Source organism: Fragaria vesca, linkage group LG6, assembly GCF_000184155.1.
Source record: "Fragaria vesca subsp. vesca linkage group LG6, FraVesHawaii_1.0, whole genome shotgun sequence".
In the NCBI taxonomy this organism is placed as follows: Eukaryota; Viridiplantae; Streptophyta; class Magnoliopsida; order Rosales; family Rosaceae; genus Fragaria; species Fragaria vesca.
This window is the reverse complement of record NC_020496.1, coordinates 23729501-23751032: the sequence shown is the minus strand read 5'-3', so window position 1 is coordinate 23751032 and position 21532 is coordinate 23729501. Positions and strand designations below refer to the sequence as shown.

The 21532-nt window shown below is 37.4% G+C and overlaps 3 protein-coding genes across 3 annotated transcripts; 1 reads left to right on the top strand and 2 right to left on the bottom strand.

Moving 5' to 3' along the window:
• Nucleotides 1-1042: 1042 nt before the first annotated feature.
• On the bottom strand, nt 1043-5201 carry LOC101310534 (5'-nucleotidase SurE-like). The gene is made up of 10 exons (XM_004303604.1): nt 4832-5201; nt 4506-4600; nt 4138-4205; nt 4010-4053; nt 3703-3780; nt 3458-3611; nt 2762-2911; nt 2540-2647; nt 1965-2030; nt 1043-1469 (listed from the first exon to the last, which is right to left on the bottom strand). The coding sequence occupies exons 1-10, from the start codon at nt 5089-5091 to the stop codon at nt 1374-1376; spliced, it is 1119 nt and encodes a 372-aa protein (XP_004303652.1). The 5' UTR covers nt 5092-5201; the 3' UTR covers nt 1043-1373.
• Nucleotides 5202-9741: 4540 nt separating this feature from the next.
• On the top strand, nt 9742-14281 carry LOC101297073 (serine/threonine-protein phosphatase 7 inactive homolog). The gene is made up of 10 exons (XM_004305666.1): nt 9742-9885; nt 9969-10124; nt 10201-10971; nt 11315-11749; nt 12107-12247; nt 12344-12448; nt 12800-12859; nt 13495-13680; nt 13749-13820; nt 13893-14281. The coding sequence occupies exons 1-10, from the start codon at nt 9742-9744 to the stop codon at nt 13944-13946; spliced, it is 2124 nt and encodes a 707-aa protein (XP_004305714.1). The 3' UTR covers nt 13947-14281.
• Nucleotides 14282-14918: 637 nt separating this feature from the next.
• LOC101310239 (serine/threonine-protein phosphatase 7 long form homolog) lies at nt 14919-18297 on the bottom strand. Its single transcript, XM_004303603.1, has 6 exons — nt 18043-18297; nt 17047-17159; nt 16297-16935; nt 16035-16202; nt 15533-15946; nt 14919-15453 (listed from the first exon to the last, which is right to left on the bottom strand). Exons 2-6 carry the CDS (start codon nt 17134-17136, stop codon nt 15268-15270), a joined length of 1497 nt encoding a protein of 498 aa, XP_004303651.1. The 5' UTR covers nt 17137-17159; nt 18043-18297; the 3' UTR covers nt 14919-15267.
• Nucleotides 18298-21532: the final 3235 nt, after the last annotated feature.

Below are 21532 nucleotides of genomic sequence, written 5' to 3'. Positions count from 1 at the left end.
TTCAAGGATTGAGCATCTCAAGGATACATTTCTTCAAGTATTTAACTGTCCATATGGAAACACAAGTACATACGCAGAATACAACGTGTATATATGCTTCTTCCACAAAAACATTGGAGGAGTATTTCGATCCCGGTCTGTGAGCACTGAATTGTTCTGAAATTGATAATCTGGTATCATCCTACTAACTGTGCTCTTCACTTGCGAAGGATGAATACAGGGATGCAACTTTTTCCACGACTATTGTGAATATTTTTCCTCCATGCCCTGCTCCTTACTCTTAAACGTGATCAAAACATATCTGTATAACTGGACCATGATACTTTAGTGGCTTTTCAGGATTTTGATTTTTTGAAAGAAAAAGAAAACTGTGAAAAAAGGTATTTGGTTCCTACAATTTCTTTCTCGTAAAAACATGGATATGTGCATGTTTGCAGACACTTGATTGATATCAGAGTGTGTATTTGACAATTTGTAAACTTGATTATATTCGTCTTCTTGTATGCCTCTTTGTCTGTTTCTAGACTACAAATGCCCTCAATGTCACTCCATCAAAAAAGAATGAAAGGATGAAAATTCTAGGTTGGAGGGTAGAAATGATGCCAAAAAAGAATCACAAACCCTCTCAAGAGCATTAAGACAAGTTTCCATCAAAATATCTCTATACACAGACAAAGTGGAGATATAAAAACGATTCGTATTGCAGTATGACTTTGAGAGACGGGTATCATTTGCATCTAAACATCTAAACAGAAGAAAGCGCATGATCTATACCGTTTGTTTACAATGTGTATCCTGCATATTGTGTATGTACTTTGTCTTCCATTTGGGTGATGTGATACTTGAAGAAATGTATCCTTGGATGCTCAATCTAAATGTAAAAGGTACAGTGAATCCACTACTTTGCTTGTTGCAATGAGACTATCAGAACTTGTTGAGCAACTAATCTGGATTTATTATGTTTAAATTTGGACAAGTGATTTAAGCTTGTACTTCATTTTATATATTAAGTAGGCTAAATTTCTTTCTGATGTGCAACAACTCCACAAACCAAGAAGTCATCCTATAACATAACAATGAAAATATAACGACATCCAATTACAATACAACCGGCAATGTTATGCTGGTAAAGAAACAACAACACAACAACCTGGCATTTCTAAAACATGCCACAGGATTACCAGAGCATTTGCTCCATGACCAAATAAACCAAAACAACTAAAGTGGAAACTAAAGAAAATGGATTTTGGAAAGGGATAACTAAAAATCGTGATCAACTATTAATACGGTAATAAATATCAGACCTGCAGACCCCAAAAAAAAAATATCAGAACTCCAGATGTACACAAAGTCAAGTTGGAACTGGGAAAGCCCTATTGCTCTTGAAGTGCAGATGAGATCCAATTGGAGGCAGCTATTTGAGTATCGGACTCGAGATGTGGTGAAAGGGAAAGAGGAGTTACCGATACCTGTTAGAAAAAGAATGAGCCACTCTTGCGATTAATCATAAATGTCTCTAACTAAGACCAATCTAGAAATAAAGAATTCATCCATTACACCTACCACCTAAATGCGGTTGATGTTTAGTTATCTATACACGAACTGTATGAATACCCTATGGAGATAGGTAAGCACCAACTTACAAAAATCAATGAGCATTTAAAGTTTCATGTGCAAAACAAATTAACGTAATCATCTAAGAGCTTATCTGTAAGTAGTTCAAAGTAGGCACCTATAAAATGATGTGAAACCCTGATACGAAATGTTAATCAAACCAACATAAACCTTTCCAACGGCACAACCCTCCCTACAACTAATTCTATTATTACTCAAACAACCACCAAGAAGATCTCAGCGTATCAGAGAGAGTAGATCATAAATATGAACTTTGTCAGACAGTGGACATAACCATTCAACACCTTTAAAACTAGACACAGAGAAAGAATATAAAGCTTTCAACTTACAAATCCACTTTCAACTGCTCTGAAATCCAGATCCTCATCCACATTATCCTGCTCCTTATCCACAAACTGCCCACATAATATATATACTCATGGGTTAGTAATCACAAGAAGAGTAGTACCAAAAAGCAGTACAAAATCTGAGAGCAACACCATAAAGCATACGAATAAGAAGTGGAACTTAAATTACTGAAAGCTTTATCTGTGCTGAAACGTAGAATAATGTAATTGCTAGAAGCAACTTGTGGAAAACTGGAAATATATACTATCCTAAACAGGCCTTTAGTATTCGTTAGTGGATTAGAATCCTACTCTACAAGAATTAAGTTTTGAGAAAGAATACTACTCAACAAGACTTTATTTTTGAAGAAGTCCTATAGTGAGCAAGCACCACCTGCTTCCACAGATGTTTAACTAATCTAGGACCACCACTTTGGTGTTGAAATTTAGGATAGGTTGAGAATGAGCTCTGATTTCATATTTGCATCTCCTCACTCTTAGTGTCCATCAGGAATCATTCCAACCACAAAATCAAACCTTCCATATATGCTTCTAGATGTAACCTCACATGCCCTTACCTCTAGTCGGAAGTACTTTTTCACCCGTTCAAAATCAGATTTTCCTGCAGCTCCAGTTGATTCAATCTCCACATTCTTCTTTTGTGTCGTCACACGACGAGCAGCACCCTAAGTAAAGGGCAAGGATATATCAATTCAAGAATGAAAACCAAAAGAGCCGGGGCAACCTTCCCTTTCAATTGAACAAAAAAGACATCTTTTTAGTGAAAGCTAGCTACTTACAGCAGCAGATGCATCTCGGCCAAGTTGTGCGAGCTGAATCCCAAGGCTTTGTTGATTATTCATAAAATGTCCAGGAGGATAACGATTACCTGAAACAGCTTGCCAGCTGGGAATAGATCTCCACGTGCTTTGCTTGGTTATTTTAAAACCCTATCAAGAAAAGGAATTTACATTAAATAAGTAGAAGAGAAGATACAAGAGAAGAACTCTTTCACAACGGAAACTTATCCAAGTACATCCAGCAACAAAAGATATACTGCAAAATCGCCTCTCTTCTTATGCAATGTCCACATAATTCAACTTCACTGCTAAAACTACCATGTGTAACGGTAACTCTCTTTCAAGTTTGCTGATTTGCCTTGTGATGTTTGAGTAGTGAAAACATAAATAAAATACAAGGAACTATTCCCTGCTAAGATATAGTACACAGTAGTAGAAGATCATCATTTTCACTCCATACAAGTTGAAATATGAAAATCCATATGGTACTTGGATTCAAACAGAAATTCACCTAAAGGCTTCAAGACCTCTTCTTTTTGAAATAAAGAAGGTATGTAAACAATAAAATTAAATTAAAAAAAAAAAAAAAAGGCCGGACCTTAACCTTCAAGACTTGAGGCCTGAGGTCATATGCAAATCATAAACGTATATGACTATTTTACAGGCCACATGATTTAACAATCTTCAAACACAAACCTTATTGGATAAAGGAGATGATGGAATCTCTATATTCAGGAAGCAACTCTTGGGGAAATCCCCCTTCTCAATATCCCTGATAGCTGCATTTATTAGAGGTAAACAAACAGCGACTGCATCTTTGAAATCATTTTCTTGACTTTCATCCTTCCTCCTGCATTATATCATGACACCAAAGATGAACTTCTCAATATTAATATGCAAACAACAACTGAGCATCAAATTGCATGGGATTCGAAACTCACCAATTCAGTGATATTGATAGAGAGGGTACTCCACTTATCAGTGCCTCCCTAGCTCCAGCAACAACACCTGAGTACAACCTGGTACACATGGATCATATACAGCCAACATTAGTCTCAAAATACAGGCTATACCAAATACAGGCTATATAATGCTATCGGGGTAACACACAAAAAAATAACCAAAGAGACATTACACAGGTTTATTGGATATCGCTACAAGATTTTATTTAAAGAAACTTCAAAACACTGTATACAAGCAAATTGAAGACTTGACGAACATTATAGAGCATGATAAGTTACAACTTACATGTGATGGCCGCAGTTTGATCCCCGGTTGATTCCACTAATTACCTGAAACCATTATTCTTGAGAAATCAGTATACATAACCACAAAATCTAGATACGAACTAAAAAAGACATCACATTTATGCTAACCAGCAGAGGCTTTGACCAAGAAAACAGTGCACCAGATAACGCTAATGACACACAATCTACGGGGGTACCTGAGTAAGAGTATCATTGCAAAACATATTACTATCATCAACTTGAAAAATACAAAGCCCTGCAGGCTGTGTATTAACAAACCAAGTAACATAACAGATGACTAAATGGCTATATATTCTCAGCACAAAAAGCCACATCACACAAATGCTCACTTCCGAACTCTTTCACCTAAGGATAGAAGAAAGGATATATAATGCAAGAAATGATCGCCTCAGTTCACCGAATAGATAAAAAGGCATGTGTATCAATCCAAATTGCAACGGCTTGGACAGAAAAACAACAAAGAAACATAGCTTTACCTGCAACTTCATAAGCAGTGGCACCATTCATATCAGCAGAACTAACAGAAACCGTTTCCCGGAGAGTCACCGAATGACCGGATACTGATTTGTCCCTATAGCAAGCAACCAACTTTCAGAAGCTACAGAATCACACAGGCACAATCCCAATACCAAAACAAAAGAATCCCACAAACCCAGATGAGAAAACCAACAGAACAAAGCAACCCAATAACCAATTACAACCCACCAACCCAAAGGAGAAAACTTTAACAAACACCACATGCCCAAATTCACATAACACATTAAAACAAAGCAAAGATGCAAACTTTAGAGAGAGAACCCACGATTGAGGAGCGCAGACATGGACATTGTAAAGGCCTTGGCGAACGAGAGCTTCAACAAGGAAAGTAAGACCAGGGGAGTCAATCCCATCGCCATTGGTGACCAACACAATGGGCTTGGAGCTATCAAGAGAGTCCTCTTCAGGTTGAGAAGTTGAGGGCTGAGTGGGTTGGTCACCTCCACCCCTTTTGCTCAACACGTCTTGCAGATTGGAGACCAACCCAGGAGGCAACATGTTGGGTTTCACAGATGTTGAAGTCATTACAGAAGAAAAAAGATGGGGACTTTGGATTGATGATGGTTCTGGGTCTGTAGAAATCAGAATCAAAACCCTAGAGAGAGAGAGAGAGACAGAGATGGAGAGAGAGAGAGAAAGAGGGTAGTAATAATATGGGAGATTGATTGAAAGAGAGAGATGGGGATGATGATATAGATGGACCGGTTCAAACGGGAGTTATTTTTAGAGGGAGAGAGAAACAAAGAGAGAGACTTTACTCGTTAGTGGTGTTTGATTCCCACAAGAATTTAAGAGAAGGTCAGAAGGGGGAAGAAGAACGGTGATGATATGTAAATGGGACTACTGGGTTTTTGGTTTTTCTTGGATAAGAATTGGTAACTGGTTAATTTTTTACATTTATGCTACTATTTTTTTTTCAAGTTTTTGATGTACTTCATTATTATTCCAATGGCTCCTTGGTGAAGGACAAGATTATATTACATCATTTACATGAGGACGTGTTTATGAATGGTATGAAAATGATTGTATTGAACATGGGAGGGAGGGTTTGATTTGTAAGCAAAGGTTTTCAATTTTACTACTAATCTAATAAGGAAAAGTTGGCAACCTATTATATGAACCCAACTTCAGTGACAAAGCTGGTCACTTTAAGGTGATCACAGCTAATAAACATGAGATACGTGTCTATTTTAAAAGGCTTAGCTGCAATTTAAGGACATAACATGGGGTTTTAGGTATTTGATATGTTTGTTTATAATATTTGTTGACACTTGTCCATCTTTTATTGGTGTTTGTCACTCATAAATGACTATAGCTAGTCACCTAAGTTATTTCCCTACTATATTGGCTACATTGAAGAAATTTTGTAGTAAGACAAGATTAAGTTTTAAGTTTTTAACTATTATGGAGAAATTATATGAAGGATCCTCGATACATGGTACCAAAATGCTCATAGCCTCATACCCATTGTTGAATTATGGAGAGATTTGGAGCTTTGGACCAACTAATTGGGACACTTGGGTATCTCTCATCCAACATTTATCTACATTTAGTTGAAAAGATTGGCAATCTACTAATTGGAATTCTACATTAGGTTCAAACTTAACAGTTTTGCTAACCTACATGTAATATGCTTTTGTAAATTTGAATATTACAATTCGTTAATTAAGTATATAGAAAAGATCGATCTTGGTTGTTACCTTTTTTTTTTTTTTTTTCTTTTTTTAAGAATTTATTTGTGACATTCATTATTTCGCATATAGTTGTGGAATATCTATAAACAGTGGCGTAGGAAGGGTAGGACAAGAAGGGTCAATTGACCCTTCTAGCTATTTGAATTAAGCAGCCATTGGTTGAAATATTTGGTAATCACATATATAAACTATAATTAATGACCCTCCTCACATAAGAAAATCTGTAAAATTGAAAGGGAAGATGATCAAAAGTTTTGATCTTATGGCCCATTCACCCCACAAGTCCAGTGTTTGGACGGGTGTCCACCATGTTTTAACTTTTTACTGCATTTTATTTATTAAGTGGCTAATTAATAATGATTCTGTCCCATAAATCAACACAGTTAAACAATATATATTTAGATTTATACACCGAAGAATGTAATATAAAATAATATATCTAATATTTTTTTTAACAATGGATGTAATTTATGTTATTTGATGAATTCGAAGTTCATCTTTGTCCAAACCCCCACCAATAACCAAGATTGATTGGGTTAAATAATTTATCAAATGCTGATTTAGTATAAAGGATATAGGTTACTTAAAAAGAGTTAAGTTTTGACCCTTCTAAATAATATTTCTGGCTACGCCACTGTCTATAAACGGTTTGGAAATTGTTCTCTTCATCTAAAAATAACGAAAGTGTTGTGTGATCTCTACATTCTCTATTTTTGATTGATGGTTGTATAATATATATTCTTTCTCACAAGCATATATGCATGGTTGGATAAGCAATTACTGAAGACGAATATATTACTTTGATTTGTTGTATGTCATCAGAAGATATAAAAGAATATAAGCATACATGTGTACTAGATCCTTGATGTATTTGGATTGAAATAATCAATAAACTGTTGCAAAATTAAACAAACAAGATCGAAACGAATAATATTCAGAGTTTCAAATTATTCCAAGACGAGTGCCGAGCATGTCGTATAGAGCATCCCTAGCTAGCTCATCGTGCTCGTCTCAAACTTGTCTGATCATATTTGAATATTCTCTCTTGTTCAACAGGGTTTTGTTTTGCCCAACAATTAAGCTATACTATATGTATCTATCACATATTCTGTGAGCTGTGTCTTTGAAATTTTGAGGGACAATTTATAAGGGCCAAGATTTTAGTACATGGTGCATGTTTATGATCTGATATATGTTGTCAATCTTGCTTTGTCTCGAATGAAAAGCTTCATTTGCTCCTCTCTTTCACATACATACCTTGGAAAAATTCTTCCCACACACATTGTGAGAGTGTGATAGTAAACTCCATAAGTAAACTCAATAAAACACCAACTATGATGATCCGTCAAAACCAAAAGCAATGGTCATAATTTGAAGAAACTCTAATGGAAACTCTAGCTCGCATGCATAACAATCGTACAGTCGATCGATCTTATACTCGTGTTCATCTCATCATTCTTCCAATCTGAGTTATCTAAAACCCCGGACTTTCCGTCCCTACCTCTTCATCTTGGCAATGTTTCTTTATCCCAAACTAGAGAAGAAAAAAAATCTTGTGTCCGCCACTGTACTTATAGCCTCGTCCAAAACATAATTCTCAATCGTACGTACGATCATTGTTATGTGTGGCATTTTGACAAACAATTCTCCCACATACATGGACACACCGGCAACCAATTTCCACGTTGAATCGATCACGACCTTAAATGAAATGGTAGCCAGTCTATGATCGACATTCCTCTTCAAAGTTTAAACTTACAACCATAGAGAATCATTTAGCCCCAAAAGCCAGCAGTATTGTTGGTGGCAACGTCTGAAAAAGCCGAGACTGGTTCCAGGTTTCATTTACCCAACTCGATCATCTCAATGATTGAAAATGAAAAACCACTAATTGCGGCATTTTGTAGATCTTCCAACCTAGCTAGATTGAATATTCCTTTGCACATAATTCATGTACTAGAATAGATGGACAGGCTAAAAGGTTTGCGCTTGTCACGTCCCTAACATTCACCTTATCAGCCAAACCGTACATATATATAGCTTCCGGGTTATGATCGAATCTACTACCCCTTTTGGTGATACAACATTATAGATTTGTAAAATGTAAGCATCATGTGGTCCGATCGATGACTAGTGATTGATGTTCATATATTTGTTTAATTTATTTTTGATTTCTAACAACGACTCGTGCGCACACCTATAAATGTCTTTTATTAGCCGTTTATAGAAAGACATTCTCACTAGAAGAGACATCTATCGCAAATCATATTGATGAGTTTTACTAGTGAACAAGTCATTTTCATGAAGAACAAACGGATATGATGATCGATTGCACGAGTCGTTGTTAGAAATAAAAAAAAACAAATATCTAGTTTTTCTGCTAAATTAGTTGAAATGTAATAGCATTTAAATTGCAGAATAATTACCGACACAAGTGTCGGTGCATGCAAGTTCAAGCTGAATTCGTTATCGACAACAGATGCAGCAGTGACATTTATTTTCGTGGTCTATCATAACAACCCTAGTAAACGTTCAAAAGCAAATGTATTTATGTTCTTGGAATTCTGCTGCACCTGCATTTACTAAACGTTTGCACATGAACTCTAATATCTAATCTATACCGACTCTGTTGGAAGGATGACAACACACTGTGTAGGAAATGTAAAACTTCGAGTTTATATTACTTTTTGGCCATTGAAGGACCTAGGAAATTGAGGACTGAAATAAGGATCAAGAATTGAAGGTTAGCAAGAGGTGGATTGGACGAGGAACACACGAGGATTGGACAACAATATTTTCTTTTGTTGTTATCTTGAGTCGTCGAAAACTCGATAATATTTTACCAATCACAACCTATTACGTAGATCCATATATTATTTCAAACACATAACACATTACGGTCCATATAAAAAAAAAACACATTGCAGTCACATTAGCTTACTCTTCAATAATAATTATGCCGAGGATCATAAAAATCAGCACAAAAATTTGTATTGCAACTGAAAGTCTGAAACTACGAAAGTTGCACGTTGACACAAGTCAACACCCTCAAAACACAGAGCAACAATATTCCTACAAGTATCAACTTGGGCCTCAGGTACTCGAGAATTCAGAAACCCAGTTGATTAGGCCCAAACTCAAACTCGGGTCGAGGTTCGCAACTATCAACCCGAACCCAAATCAGTGCTCCCTCCGTCGCGTCGTATTTTAATCCCAATGATCGAAACGATTTAGGTTAAAGTCGTTTGCTATCCAAACTTCGATTTACAAACTCGCTTTGCCTCTTTCTCCATTTCCCACCGGAATTCTAAATTCTCAGGCTGAATATGCCCGGCGAAGGTTAGTACTTCCACTCCAACACTAATATAACCAAATCCGTCTCAGCTTGAGAATCTGATTGGTGAAGCTAACTGCAGACACGGACCACCGCAAAGAGAGAATGAAGAGCGACTGCAAGAAGATCATGGACAGCATCAACGCAATGTGCTTCGAAAACCTCAACGACGAACAGGTCCACTCGCTCGTCATGATGAGGGAAATCGCCCGCGGTGTTGTCGAGAATCGAGCCGGGAAGGTCTCCGGTAGCGACGTCAAGAAGGCTCTCTCTTCCAGCATTGACAAGATGGTCAGTCTCTTCCTTTTTTGATTCATTTCGAGATTACGAGATTTCAGAATTTTGTTAAACATTTTTATATGAACTGCGGATAGGTGGAGTCATGTAGGCATGTGGTGAGCATATTGGGGAGGGTTTCGTGTGAGGGATTAGGTGAGGAGGAGTTTCAGAAGCTGATGAGGATGAAGGAAATTGCAATGGGGATTGTTTTGAAACGGTCCACCACGGCCTTAACCGCCGGGGGTGAACAGGTACGAATGTATGTTCAGTGATTAGTTTTTCGCATTTTGTAATTTTGTTGGTTTGCTTATTTGAGGAGTGGCGCAGGCTGATGGAGGCGATGATGATGGAAGCGAGAAGGATATGTATAGCGGAGGAGTAGTAGTTGAGTCGAGGAGTGAAGATGATCAGAATGAGCGGCAGGGCGTTGTAGATGGGGAGATACACATGTGGAATGGATATGTTCCGATTATTGAAGGGGCGGGAACAGAGAGTAAGATGGTGGAGGATTACTGTGAAGTGGTTTCAAGGGATGAAGATGCTTGGAACGTGGGGCGGGGAAGTGTAGTTGAGGGGACGAGGGATGCTGGCCATCAGGAGCAGGCTAGGCGGGTAGAAGGGTTGATGTTTGAAGATGACTGCCTTGTGGTGGTATCGGAGTTTGAAACTCAAGATGTGAAAAGTGAGGTGCAAAAATCGTTATCACCGTCTGCCTCTCAGATCTCTATCTTGTGGCCTTCAGATGATGTGATAAACTTGGACTGGGTTCAGGTCATGATGTTTTCTATTGCGCAGTCTTCGTGTGGTGAGTCATCATCGAGGTTTTGTGATTTGATTCCAGTTCCTTTGGTGGATAAATTAATCGATACAGCTTCAAGTATCTTGTGCAAGGAGCCAAATTGTGTGGAAGTTGATTGCCAAGGAGAGGATTCAAGAGTTGTTGTAGTAGGCGACATTTATGGACAGTTTCCTGATTTACTACGTCTCTTTGAACATGCTGGGCTGCCCTCTGACAACCAGTTGTATGTTTTTAATGGAAATTATGTTGACAGAGGAACACGGGGCTTGGATGTGTTTCTCGTCTTGCTGGCTTGGAAGGTAATATGATGATAGTGATATGCATAAATTATTGGTTTCTTTTGTATACTTATTTTAGATGGTAGTTAGTTTCATGTAAGACTTGTCATATGCTCATGTACCAGCTGCAATGGCCGAGTTGCATGATATTTCCATTTACTTACTTTTTCTTCCTTAGATGGTTGTGGTCTTGAGGGAGTTGCATTGTGATCTTTATTTGTGATTGTTGAAGCATCTTACTGCACTTTCTCTTGGAAAACAGTTGGGCAAAATATTGTTTTTATGGATATCAGGAGCTCGACTTTTTAATAGCAGAGTTGAGTTTATGTTCAAAATGATTCATTTTCTTTGCTTTTGTATTTAGGTCCTGATGCCCAGTAGAGTATACCTACTCCGTGGAAACCATGAATCTAGATATTGCACATTTCTGTATGGTTTTGAGGAGGAGGTCAAGACTAAATATGGTTATCATGGGGAGTATGTGTATCGTAAATGCCTCGACTGCTTTAAAGAGCTTCCTCTTGCTTCAGTCATAGCCAATTCTGTGTATACCACACATGGAGGTCTTTTCCGGAGTGGTACCTCTTTGAGAAAGTCTAAAAGAAGGAGGGAGGAAACCCTTGAACTGGGTTCTTTAGAAGATTTATCTAAGGTTGAAAGATCTCTTATTGATGCGCCAGATATTGGTCCAAATGTATTACTCACTGACGTACTATGGTCGGATCCATCAAAGGAAGATGGTCTAGTTGAAAAGACATTTCGAGAACGAGGTCTTTGGTGGGGTCCTGACTGCACTGAGGCTTTTCTAAGACAATCAAACCTGAAGGTGATATTTCCATTTACTTGCTTGTGAGTCTGACATATTTTGAATTTACTTGCCAGTCTGCAATCGACATTTCTTATTTTGTCATCATAGTATCATACTAGATATCTATTCACCAATAATATTGTGGATTCAGAATTGGAAACTTAAGTATATATCATCACACAGTATCAACATTTCTCAACTTAAACTAGCATATTTTAATGTCTGCATATAGGCAAAAAAGTGTTTACCTTCTTTGTGTCATTTCGGGGAAAGGATCACTTGAGAAGGTTCGAAAGATAAATAAAAGGTTTTCATTCTAAGACTTGATTTGTGGCTTTGTTGCTATAGTTGATCATACGATCACATGAAGGTCCAGATGTAAGGGAAAATCAAGATGACTTTGGTGATATGCTGAATGGTTACAGTGTGGATCATGTAGGAGAGTCAGGGAAGCTATACACTTTGTTTAGTGCTCCAGATTACCCACAGGTTACAGTTCCTTGCCATTAGACTAATAATTTTCTTCTCTTTTCAAATAAGCTTAAGAGGTTGTGGACCTAAGTCATTGGATTTTTTAATGTGCAGTGTGGTGAAAAGAGATATAATAACAAAGGAGTTTATGCTGTATTGAAACCTCCTGATTTTGAAAGTCCTTCATTCCACTCATTCAAGGATGTAGAAAGGCTACAGGTATGGGTTAGACCATCTTTTAACATTTATCAGTTTTCGTTTTGTGAGATAGAAAAGGAGGGAGAAGAGATTACTAATGTAGAACTTTAAAATGATTTCAGTGACTTGTCATAAAACATGGGATTCATAGAAGTGAAATGCTATATCATAATACTGGGACGTTTGTGTCACTTAGGAATTAAGAGGCTACTTGAGCTGTTTGCAAGTGCTTGGACCTAGCTTGCTTTAGAACATGTTCATTGGGCCAACCATTTCTGGGTGATGACCAATAAATTTATCTAAAATCCAAAAATGTATATTACTTTATTTATATTTCTTCCAAAATTGATTAGTTTGGGAGTTTGTTCGCAGACTGATGCTGATGGTGACAAAGATCTGGTCATTGTGGATAAACCAGGCTCTGTAACAGTGGTAAGTTGGTTATAAATTTATAGCTTGTGGTTTATCTTTCCTTTCCTTTTTTCCACATTAAGAATATGTCACTGTGATCACTATGAGCTTACTGTTGCTTGTTCAAATAATCTTATTTCAGCCCTTGTTATCAGTAGAAAGTTAGAAATAGACAATGAAGGGATGTGTATGGTCAAATGCTATCTCGTATCTTTTCTAGAGATTATCAACTGGTCTAGAGAACAGTTTTAGTGATATGCTTTTTTTATAACATACAGTCTCCACCATCTTGCTTTGTCTAGACAGATTTTCACCTAGAAGTGAAGCTTTGTTGTGTTCTTGGAGAGTTTGTTGTAGTCAGTTTCAAATTCGCCAAGTTCTTAAACAAGAAACCTTAATAAAACGGTATCTAAATGTACTCCATTATGGCATTACACATGCTGGAGTTTGGTGTTTTTTTAATGTTTGGGACAAACATGTCTTAAATTATTATTGTTTATTAAAATATATGAGTTGGTCTTGAAATGCAACAGAATGCATCCCTCTCCTGGTTCATCTGATCAAGCACTTCTGTATATATCATCTATGGTCATGTGCTCAAATCAAGCCTAACATATAGAATCTCTATTTGGTTCATTGTTGTATCGCATTGACAGTCTTCAGCTGGTGCCACTTCTCTGTCATTAGCTTCTGTTGGTTCTGAGGTTGACTTCAAGGCATTAGGCATTTCTAACCCTCCTTCTTCAAGTGTTATGATGGGCGATGGTGTGGGGGGCACCCAACTGGTTGAAGTTCCGAAGGCTCCTGTGGTAGAAGGATTGCCTCTGCCTTCGGAGTTACAGGTGGTGGATGTTTCAGGTTGCGGTTCTTCGTTTATTAGCAGAGGTCTAAATTAATGGTTCTCACGCAGGAGCCTCACAGGGCTGCTTACAAGTACTTCTTGGAGCTTATTGCTGGCCTGAAGCATATGGTTTCAACTAGGGTGAGTAAGCTGCATTTCATCCTTTGTGCGTGCGTCTTTCCACTTAGAAACTGAAGTTATTTTATCAAGCAGGAGGTTGAGACCGGGCCTTTAAATCAGCTTTGCAAAAGTGAGTTTGACATCTAGAGGGGATGCATTGGGTTGAGGTCAACTTGAAGCCAGGGAATAGACATGACATGGTACAAATGAAGTGCACACATATTGGCTACCCACGCTTGGGAGTATTTTGATTTCCTAGCTACTAGTTACAGTTACTAAAAGTCCAATATATCGATGAGAGATCAACCAAGCCTTGCTGGTTCTAGGTCTATCAAATTCTAGCGGGTGAATCAAGAAGCTACTAGAGGTCGTGAGGCAGGTTTGGGGATTGAACTTTGCCTTTACTGTGCGCACTCATATGGCAGTTGCACCGAGCATTGCTCCTTGTGAAGATCTCATCAAACTGAAAATCCGTCACACTGGTTGAATTCTCCTGCAACACGTAACAGAGCTCCTTGTATACTCTTCCGATCTCACTTAGCTTAGTACCTCTCGGAGGATGTAAGAGCATTTTTAACAATGTTAGCCATTTTGTAGTCAAATTTTAGCCAAAATAACTAAAAAGTCATTTTGGCTAGCCACTTTAAAAATCCCTCTACACCAGTATTCTCTATTTCAACTAAAATTTGATTTGTATTATAGATTAAATAAAAAAAATTCATTTAAATGTCTTTTATTATTACATAAAATGACTTAAAATGAACACTTTAAATTAACATAAATTATAGAGAGCCTCATCTCGCTAGCTAAATATAGCTAGCAAGATAGCTAAAAGTTAAAATTGTTAGCCACTTACTAGTCTGCTGGAGCTAGTAAAATTGATGAAAAAACTAAACTAGTTTTATAAAATGGCTAAGGAGCCAATATAGAGAATCTGTTAAAGATGCACTAAGATGTTGAATCAAGGTTGACTATATTTTTCCAGATTCAAATGTGCTAAATTCAGACAATTGCTTACCAGATTGATTTACATTTACCAGGGTTACAAACAGTAGCTGTTATTGCCTGAAGTTGAATTCAGTCTAAAAATGTCTCCACAACTGAATGCACTGAAAAAAGTTAGAAAACTAAGTCTAACCCCCCCATCTGTTAGACCTTTGGTTGATGTACAATACTTTCTACTTCCTTTTTTCACAAAAACACTCAGCATTAACAGTTCTTACATCGTAGCAACGCCCAAAATTTTACCAAGCACAACGTTCAAAGATTTTCTCTTATAGCTATAAATATAATTTTGAGAAAACCTAATAACCAAATCAATACGGTCATAGTCCATCTATCTAACACTAATGGAAGCACTTTCTCGCAACCAAATGCATTTGCCACATATACCAAAGAGCATGGTTCATCTGCTTGCCGCATCTGCTTCATCTTGTGTCGCTTACTTTGGCCGCCCAATCGGATTGGATCATCCTCCCTCCCTCTTACGTTTTACAGCATTCTTACTCCTACCCCTTTTTGAATTTCCAACAACATCATTAAAGCATGACTGCAATGTGCCCTTAACTTCAGCAAGCAACTTCCTATCTTGCGAACCCATCTCTGCCATTGGCAAAGAATCAGCTATATTTTCTATTTCTCTCATAGCACCAACCTGTAAAATAAGTCAAGGTGAAGCGTAAGTATGATTTTAATGATTATTATACATTATGGGCTAACCAGGCTATGCTTACCATTCTTTGAAACTCAGATTCTAAAGATTCAGGCCTCCCAACATATTTACGAGTAATTTTCTCATACCAATCCATGTACTCGCTTTCATCCACACCTTCCTCGTCTTCCACAATGTAGAAACCACGCTCTAACCATTCCCTAATCTCTGAGCGTATTTTCCCTTTCAGTTCCACCTCCATCTCCTTTGAAAAGTCTAATCCCTGATCAAAAGCGGGAATCTTCCTCTCCCATTTCTGAGGATGCTCCGGGATAGGTTGAAGCATGCCAAACTGCCTCAGGCAACGATCTGGGAGGTGTCTTTCTGCCTTACCAAAGCATATCAACATAGTTTTTGATGTCCGTAAAATGAGATTACTGTTTATATCTTCGGGTATAACTGTAGAATCCAAATCTTTGTAAGGACACCATCTTACCTGTGTGTCACCATATCAATTTTCACCATCACAATCCAAGAAAATAATACTTCCTACAAGAGTTCAACAACGATGTATATGGACTTACATCATAGTATTGAAGGGAATCCAGGGCCTTGCGGTAGGCACTAATGTTAGTTTTCGATCTTGTTCCACTAGATCGTCCTTTCCACCTAAGTGCAAATGGAAAACAACCCTGGTTTGGCTCCTCATTGAACTTTGGTTGGCCAACATTCAGGTGATAATAACTCCAACACTGCAAAAGGAAATCTCTAATCAGTTGATTCAATACTTTATCCGAACATCATTGAGGCAGATAGAAGATGAAAAATCATATTCATTTATGTTACCTGCAATAGTGTCAAAGAGCCACTAATTGTGCCTTGAGATTTAAGGGAGGCGTTACCAAGAGCTCTGTAGAGGAATGCCAATGCTGCCGCACCCCATGCAAATCTTCCAGCTTCATCAAAATTCTCAAATAGTGTGAGAAAAGAAACAGAGACTTTATTGCCAGTAGTTGTGGAAAATATTGTACAGCCCACAAGATATAGGAGGTAAGCACGTGTATGGCATGCCGTCTCTTCAGCTGATGCATCATCAGGACATTTGGAGAAGAACTCTCTCAACCAATTTAGCTTCAACATTCCCCCATTTAGGTCCTTCGGTACTTTCCCCAGTAACTGTTGACACACTATGCTGGGTGTCCTCACTGTAGGGCCTATAACAGGATTTCCGTCAACTGGTAGCCCCAGTATAAGTGCAACATCTTCAAGTGTTATAGTCATTTCTCCAACAGGCAAATGAAATGTATTTGTTTCTCTCCTCCACCTTTCAACAAGGGCCGAGATGAGTGAATTGTCAAGAATAATTGTCGGAATTGTTCTGAAGTACCCGAATCCGGCCTTCTCCACCAACACCATTTGCCTAGGTGTGAGTTTCCAGTGTTCAAGCATTGAAGTGTGTTCATGACATCTAAGCACACCACGCTCCTACAAAGTTTTAATTGTTTATCAGTACACATGATCACTCACATGAGTACAGAACCAAAAAAAGAAGAAGATAAGTTTCAAAAACATCAATGACAGAACTAGTTGTGTAACCTGTCCATCCCAAATAGCAGAACTAATGTGATTGTCTTGATCATAAAGTAAAGACTTGTCAATTGGTCCAGGATCCACATGTGACTCCATTTGGATCACCAATATGAACAAACCTAGTTTCAGCAAAGGGAAACACAAAACTTCAGATCTTCGGGAATGATCATATGTTTAATTTAGATCATGAAATTGCAATATAAAGGGTGGCAACTAAATTACTACAAATGAGTTCATAGTTTGGCTCTGTGATTCAGCCTTGAACTCGGGTCATTTGCCTAAGGTTCTCTACCCCTAAGGTTCTCCACCCCTAAGGTTCTCTACCCCTATTCTCCATTTCAAACTTTACACACTACTAAAAATTGCCGAGCATAGTCATATATAAGAAAACATAGGGCTGCTGCTTGCAAAAAAAAAAAAAAAAAGGTGGTTGCTTGCATCAGCCAACAGTAGTCTCCAAGTATATCATAAATAAGGCTATTTGGACACAAAACGACAAAAACAAAAGTACAATGTCAACAAAAGGAAAAGAGTGATCAAAATGGCAAACAGCCACCCAAATTTGAAGGGGTTCATTCATTGATATTGAACAAAGGGGCTATAAGAACTCTCATTTTCTTCTATTTAAACAATGGTCGCTGGGAACAAAAGCTTTCTGAATTCTGATAAATATTCTTGCTTGGGGACACCAATGTGAATTATATTGATTGCAAAAATGAAAAGAGCTGGTCTTTTCTCTTCAAACAAAAAGTGCAGGGCATCACTTCCAAACACCAAAGCTCATGACTTTAAGGAATTCCAATATTGAAAAATAAAGTCAGAAAATTGAAAGCTTAACATAAACATCAACCCAGATTATCAGTGACTCCAAACCCAACAAACCCAGAATTTTTCAGCCAAAATATGCAAAGCTTCTTCATGAAACATTAATAAAAATGAAATATTTCACGAAATAAACAGTACTAAATTATAAACAAATGTCAAAGCCAACATTTTCCTGACCTGAGATTGAAATTAGGGTTTTCTGATAGGACCAGAAATCTTAGGAAGAAGAAGAAACCCAGAAAACGACGACGATGAGGGTGTCGTCCAGGTTCAAAAAACCTTTGAGGATGGGGGGATGTTATCAACCAGAGTCGTTTTCCTAAATGATTTCTGAGGCTTCACGGCCATGGTGTCGTAGGCTGCTCAAAACCCATCCGACGGTGATACTTGCGGAGTCGTGTGTGTCATTTGGGTTTGTAAGAAACGACACTCGCAATTCTGGGTTTTGGGTCGTGTTATTTATGGCCAGTTGAATTTACCTCATTAGTAAAAGTAAAGTTTATAGGCGGTGATGGTAAACTTTTGTAACTTTTCTTAGTGTCTTATTCCTATTAGCCAAAATTTTAGCATTTTGGTTATTTTTGTTGTCCAAATTACAGTAGTACTAGTTGAGTTTGTATAGCACTGGCGATACACAAGGAATGTAACGTTCTTCTGCCTAGTAAACATATCAAGGTAAAATATTGTTGTCCAAATTATAGTCGTTAAATCCATTATAAACTTCATAAATCTATACGTTTTGATAATGCCATTAAGACGACAATTACCAAGCGATGTTACCACAATTTTTTGACAAGTTGCTACGTAAAAATACATATATACCCTTCTAACCCTAAATGCATGTCTTCTTTTTTCTTTCACTATAAAATGATGTATGTCCGTCGCATTCTCATACCAACTAAGATTTCATAAACTTGTTCTTGCTTCGTTTATATCTCATAGAGTTGTCTATTTTCTCGTCATTTTTAGATATGTGCTCTCTATGCTTCTAATATCAATCTTTATGACCTAACCACCAACTGGATTCCAGACATAAAAAAAAAAAAAGGTGAAATCAAGCACTCTTCAATATGTTAAATTGCATTTCGTCACTGAGCCGTGGCGTGGTTGGTTAAGGTGGTTAACTAACAACTTTGACGTCAGGGGTTCAAACCTTATTGACATATGTAAGGTGTGTGAGTTATTTAATAAAAAGTTTTTTTTTTTTTTTAAAAAAATTGCATTTTGAAGTACTATAGTTCAAATTCATCTACATTAGTGTTTGATTTTAGAGATTTTATTTATTTTGGTTCTTCTTTATTATCTAAAACAATAAATTCATATTCTTTTTTATTTCATTATGAAATGAAAATTATGAATTTGAGGTGAGCATTTCAGCACTGAGAAACCCATAATTTTCTCAAAGCACATGAAGTGGAAATGAAATGGAATATGCAAACAATTTTTTCACAGCACAAAATTGGTACGGATCAAGGGACATATTATTATACACAAGTTTTTACACTTCTTTTTAACGATTAGATCTAGCTAGATTCAATGGCCTGGATTAGTTCTCCTCATTAACGTACCTGTGTGACGGTTGCAGAGATATGAAGTTGTGAACGACATCACCGAAGTAGTCGGAGTGAAACCAGATGAAGCCACTGAAGGTAGCTCTTGAAACTCTAAAGCTTATATTTTACGAGTCTCATGCATACATTACACTTGATGTGATGGCGGATAATATCTTGTTATGCAAAGAAAGGAGTAGCTAACTTCTGGCTGTCCGCAATGAAGAATAGCACGGAATTTTTGGTGAGAGATATGATAACCGTACCCCTTTTTGTGTGTGTGTGTGTGCTCATTTTCTTAAGTTAAATTAATGTGAAATTTTGATCATCAGTTTGATTTCTGGTATAGATTATGAAGCATGATATACCCGCTCTCCGATATCTTAAAGATATCAAGTGCTTCCAGATACATGATCCTCAAGGATTTAAACTGGAGTTCTTGTTTGATCTAAAACCTTACTTCAAGAACTCAGTCGTTACAAAAACGTATTATATGATTGATGAACCTGAGTGCATATGGAAGAAGGAAATCGGGTAATATATTTGGATTTCGATATGTGGTGTAGTGATTTTGTCTCCTTTTTCTTTTATTCTCAAGTTGAGAATTGGGATGTACGTCTTATAGGACGGAGATCGAGTGGCATCATGGACAAAGCTTGACTACCATTCCAAGAAAGAACTCAAAGAATGCCAAGTCCATGACTGTAGCAGCTAAACATTGCTATAGTTTCTTTAAATATTTCAGACCAATCTAGTATGATGTAAGTTAGGTTTCATTCGATTCTATGAACTATGGTCAATCATCATTTATGCGCTGTCTTTTTTTTTTCTCTCTCTGATGCTTTTGTTGACAGGTTCCAATATTGTTCGAGGATGTGATCGAGTACGACTGTAAAATAGGGAAAAACAGTATAATACGTACAAAAGGAGCTAGCGACCAAAATTGGATCAAGCGTCTCCACGGGGAATAACCTCAATGTCTCTGGTATCTCCAAATTAGCAATCCACACACAAGAGGAGTAGAGACCGCATGAGCTGACACTAGAGGAACTTAATTAGACGGGAAAAAGAGCAAACACTAGCAGAGCTGACACCGGAGGAGCCGTGACAAGAGAATTAGTTGGCGTAGGCTAAGCTGACATAAAAGGATTCGACACCTTAAAGGCACTTTTATTAGCTTCGCCGACTCTGATAGCATGTTTACGAGCAGCTCTTCTGAGGTTACCTCATGAGAAGCCACATCTATGAGCTTTTTTGAGCTTGAAGATGAGCCAACATCGGGAATATGAGCAGTAAGTTCTATCATTATTGGCTCCGACGACATGGACAAAGGTGATGATCTTGTATCATCTGCACGAGTCATATAATCTACCACCTTTTTCGTTCCGGAGAATTTTTCCTGACGCATTAATAAACTGCAATGAATGACTGATTGTTTGGTTCTCACTTTGCTATTTGTATGTTACTTTATAGTGACTATACATGATTTTGTATGAAAAAGCTTTATATGTTCGATGCAGATGGTCATGCCTTTTGGAGATTGAGAGGCTATAATGACGGAAAAGATGTGTTGCTTCTTTAAAAAGTTTTTTTTTTTTTTTTTTTTTTTTTTTTTTTACCTTTGTTAATATAATGTGTAATTAATGTGGAGTTTCAATCTTGTGAGCATGGATACTAAAAGATTTGTATGGTGCAGATGTGGGAACTTGGGATCCATTAGCATCTTTTGATGAAAAATGGTTCCTCTATGGAGCATAACAGAAAGAAACAGCTAAAAAATACTGCTCTTTCATAAGGTATGCACATTCAGTTGTTTATATATGTTGCTTATTTTTCATAAAAACGTTGCTACAATTGTTTGCATATTTTTTTCTGGACAAGAAACCTGATGCATACACTTCTTTCAAGTTCTGGAAGCAAGGAAAAATAGAAGCTTGATTATGTGATTTAGAAAATTTCATATAAGTCTACTTTAGGACATTTTCTTCCACATAAGTCCACCCAAACATTTTTACCCACATAAGTCCATTTTTAAGCATAAATATGTCATTTTGCTTTTACGATATACCTAAAATACCCTCATATCTTTACATCAAGTCTATTCCTCTCTCTCTCTC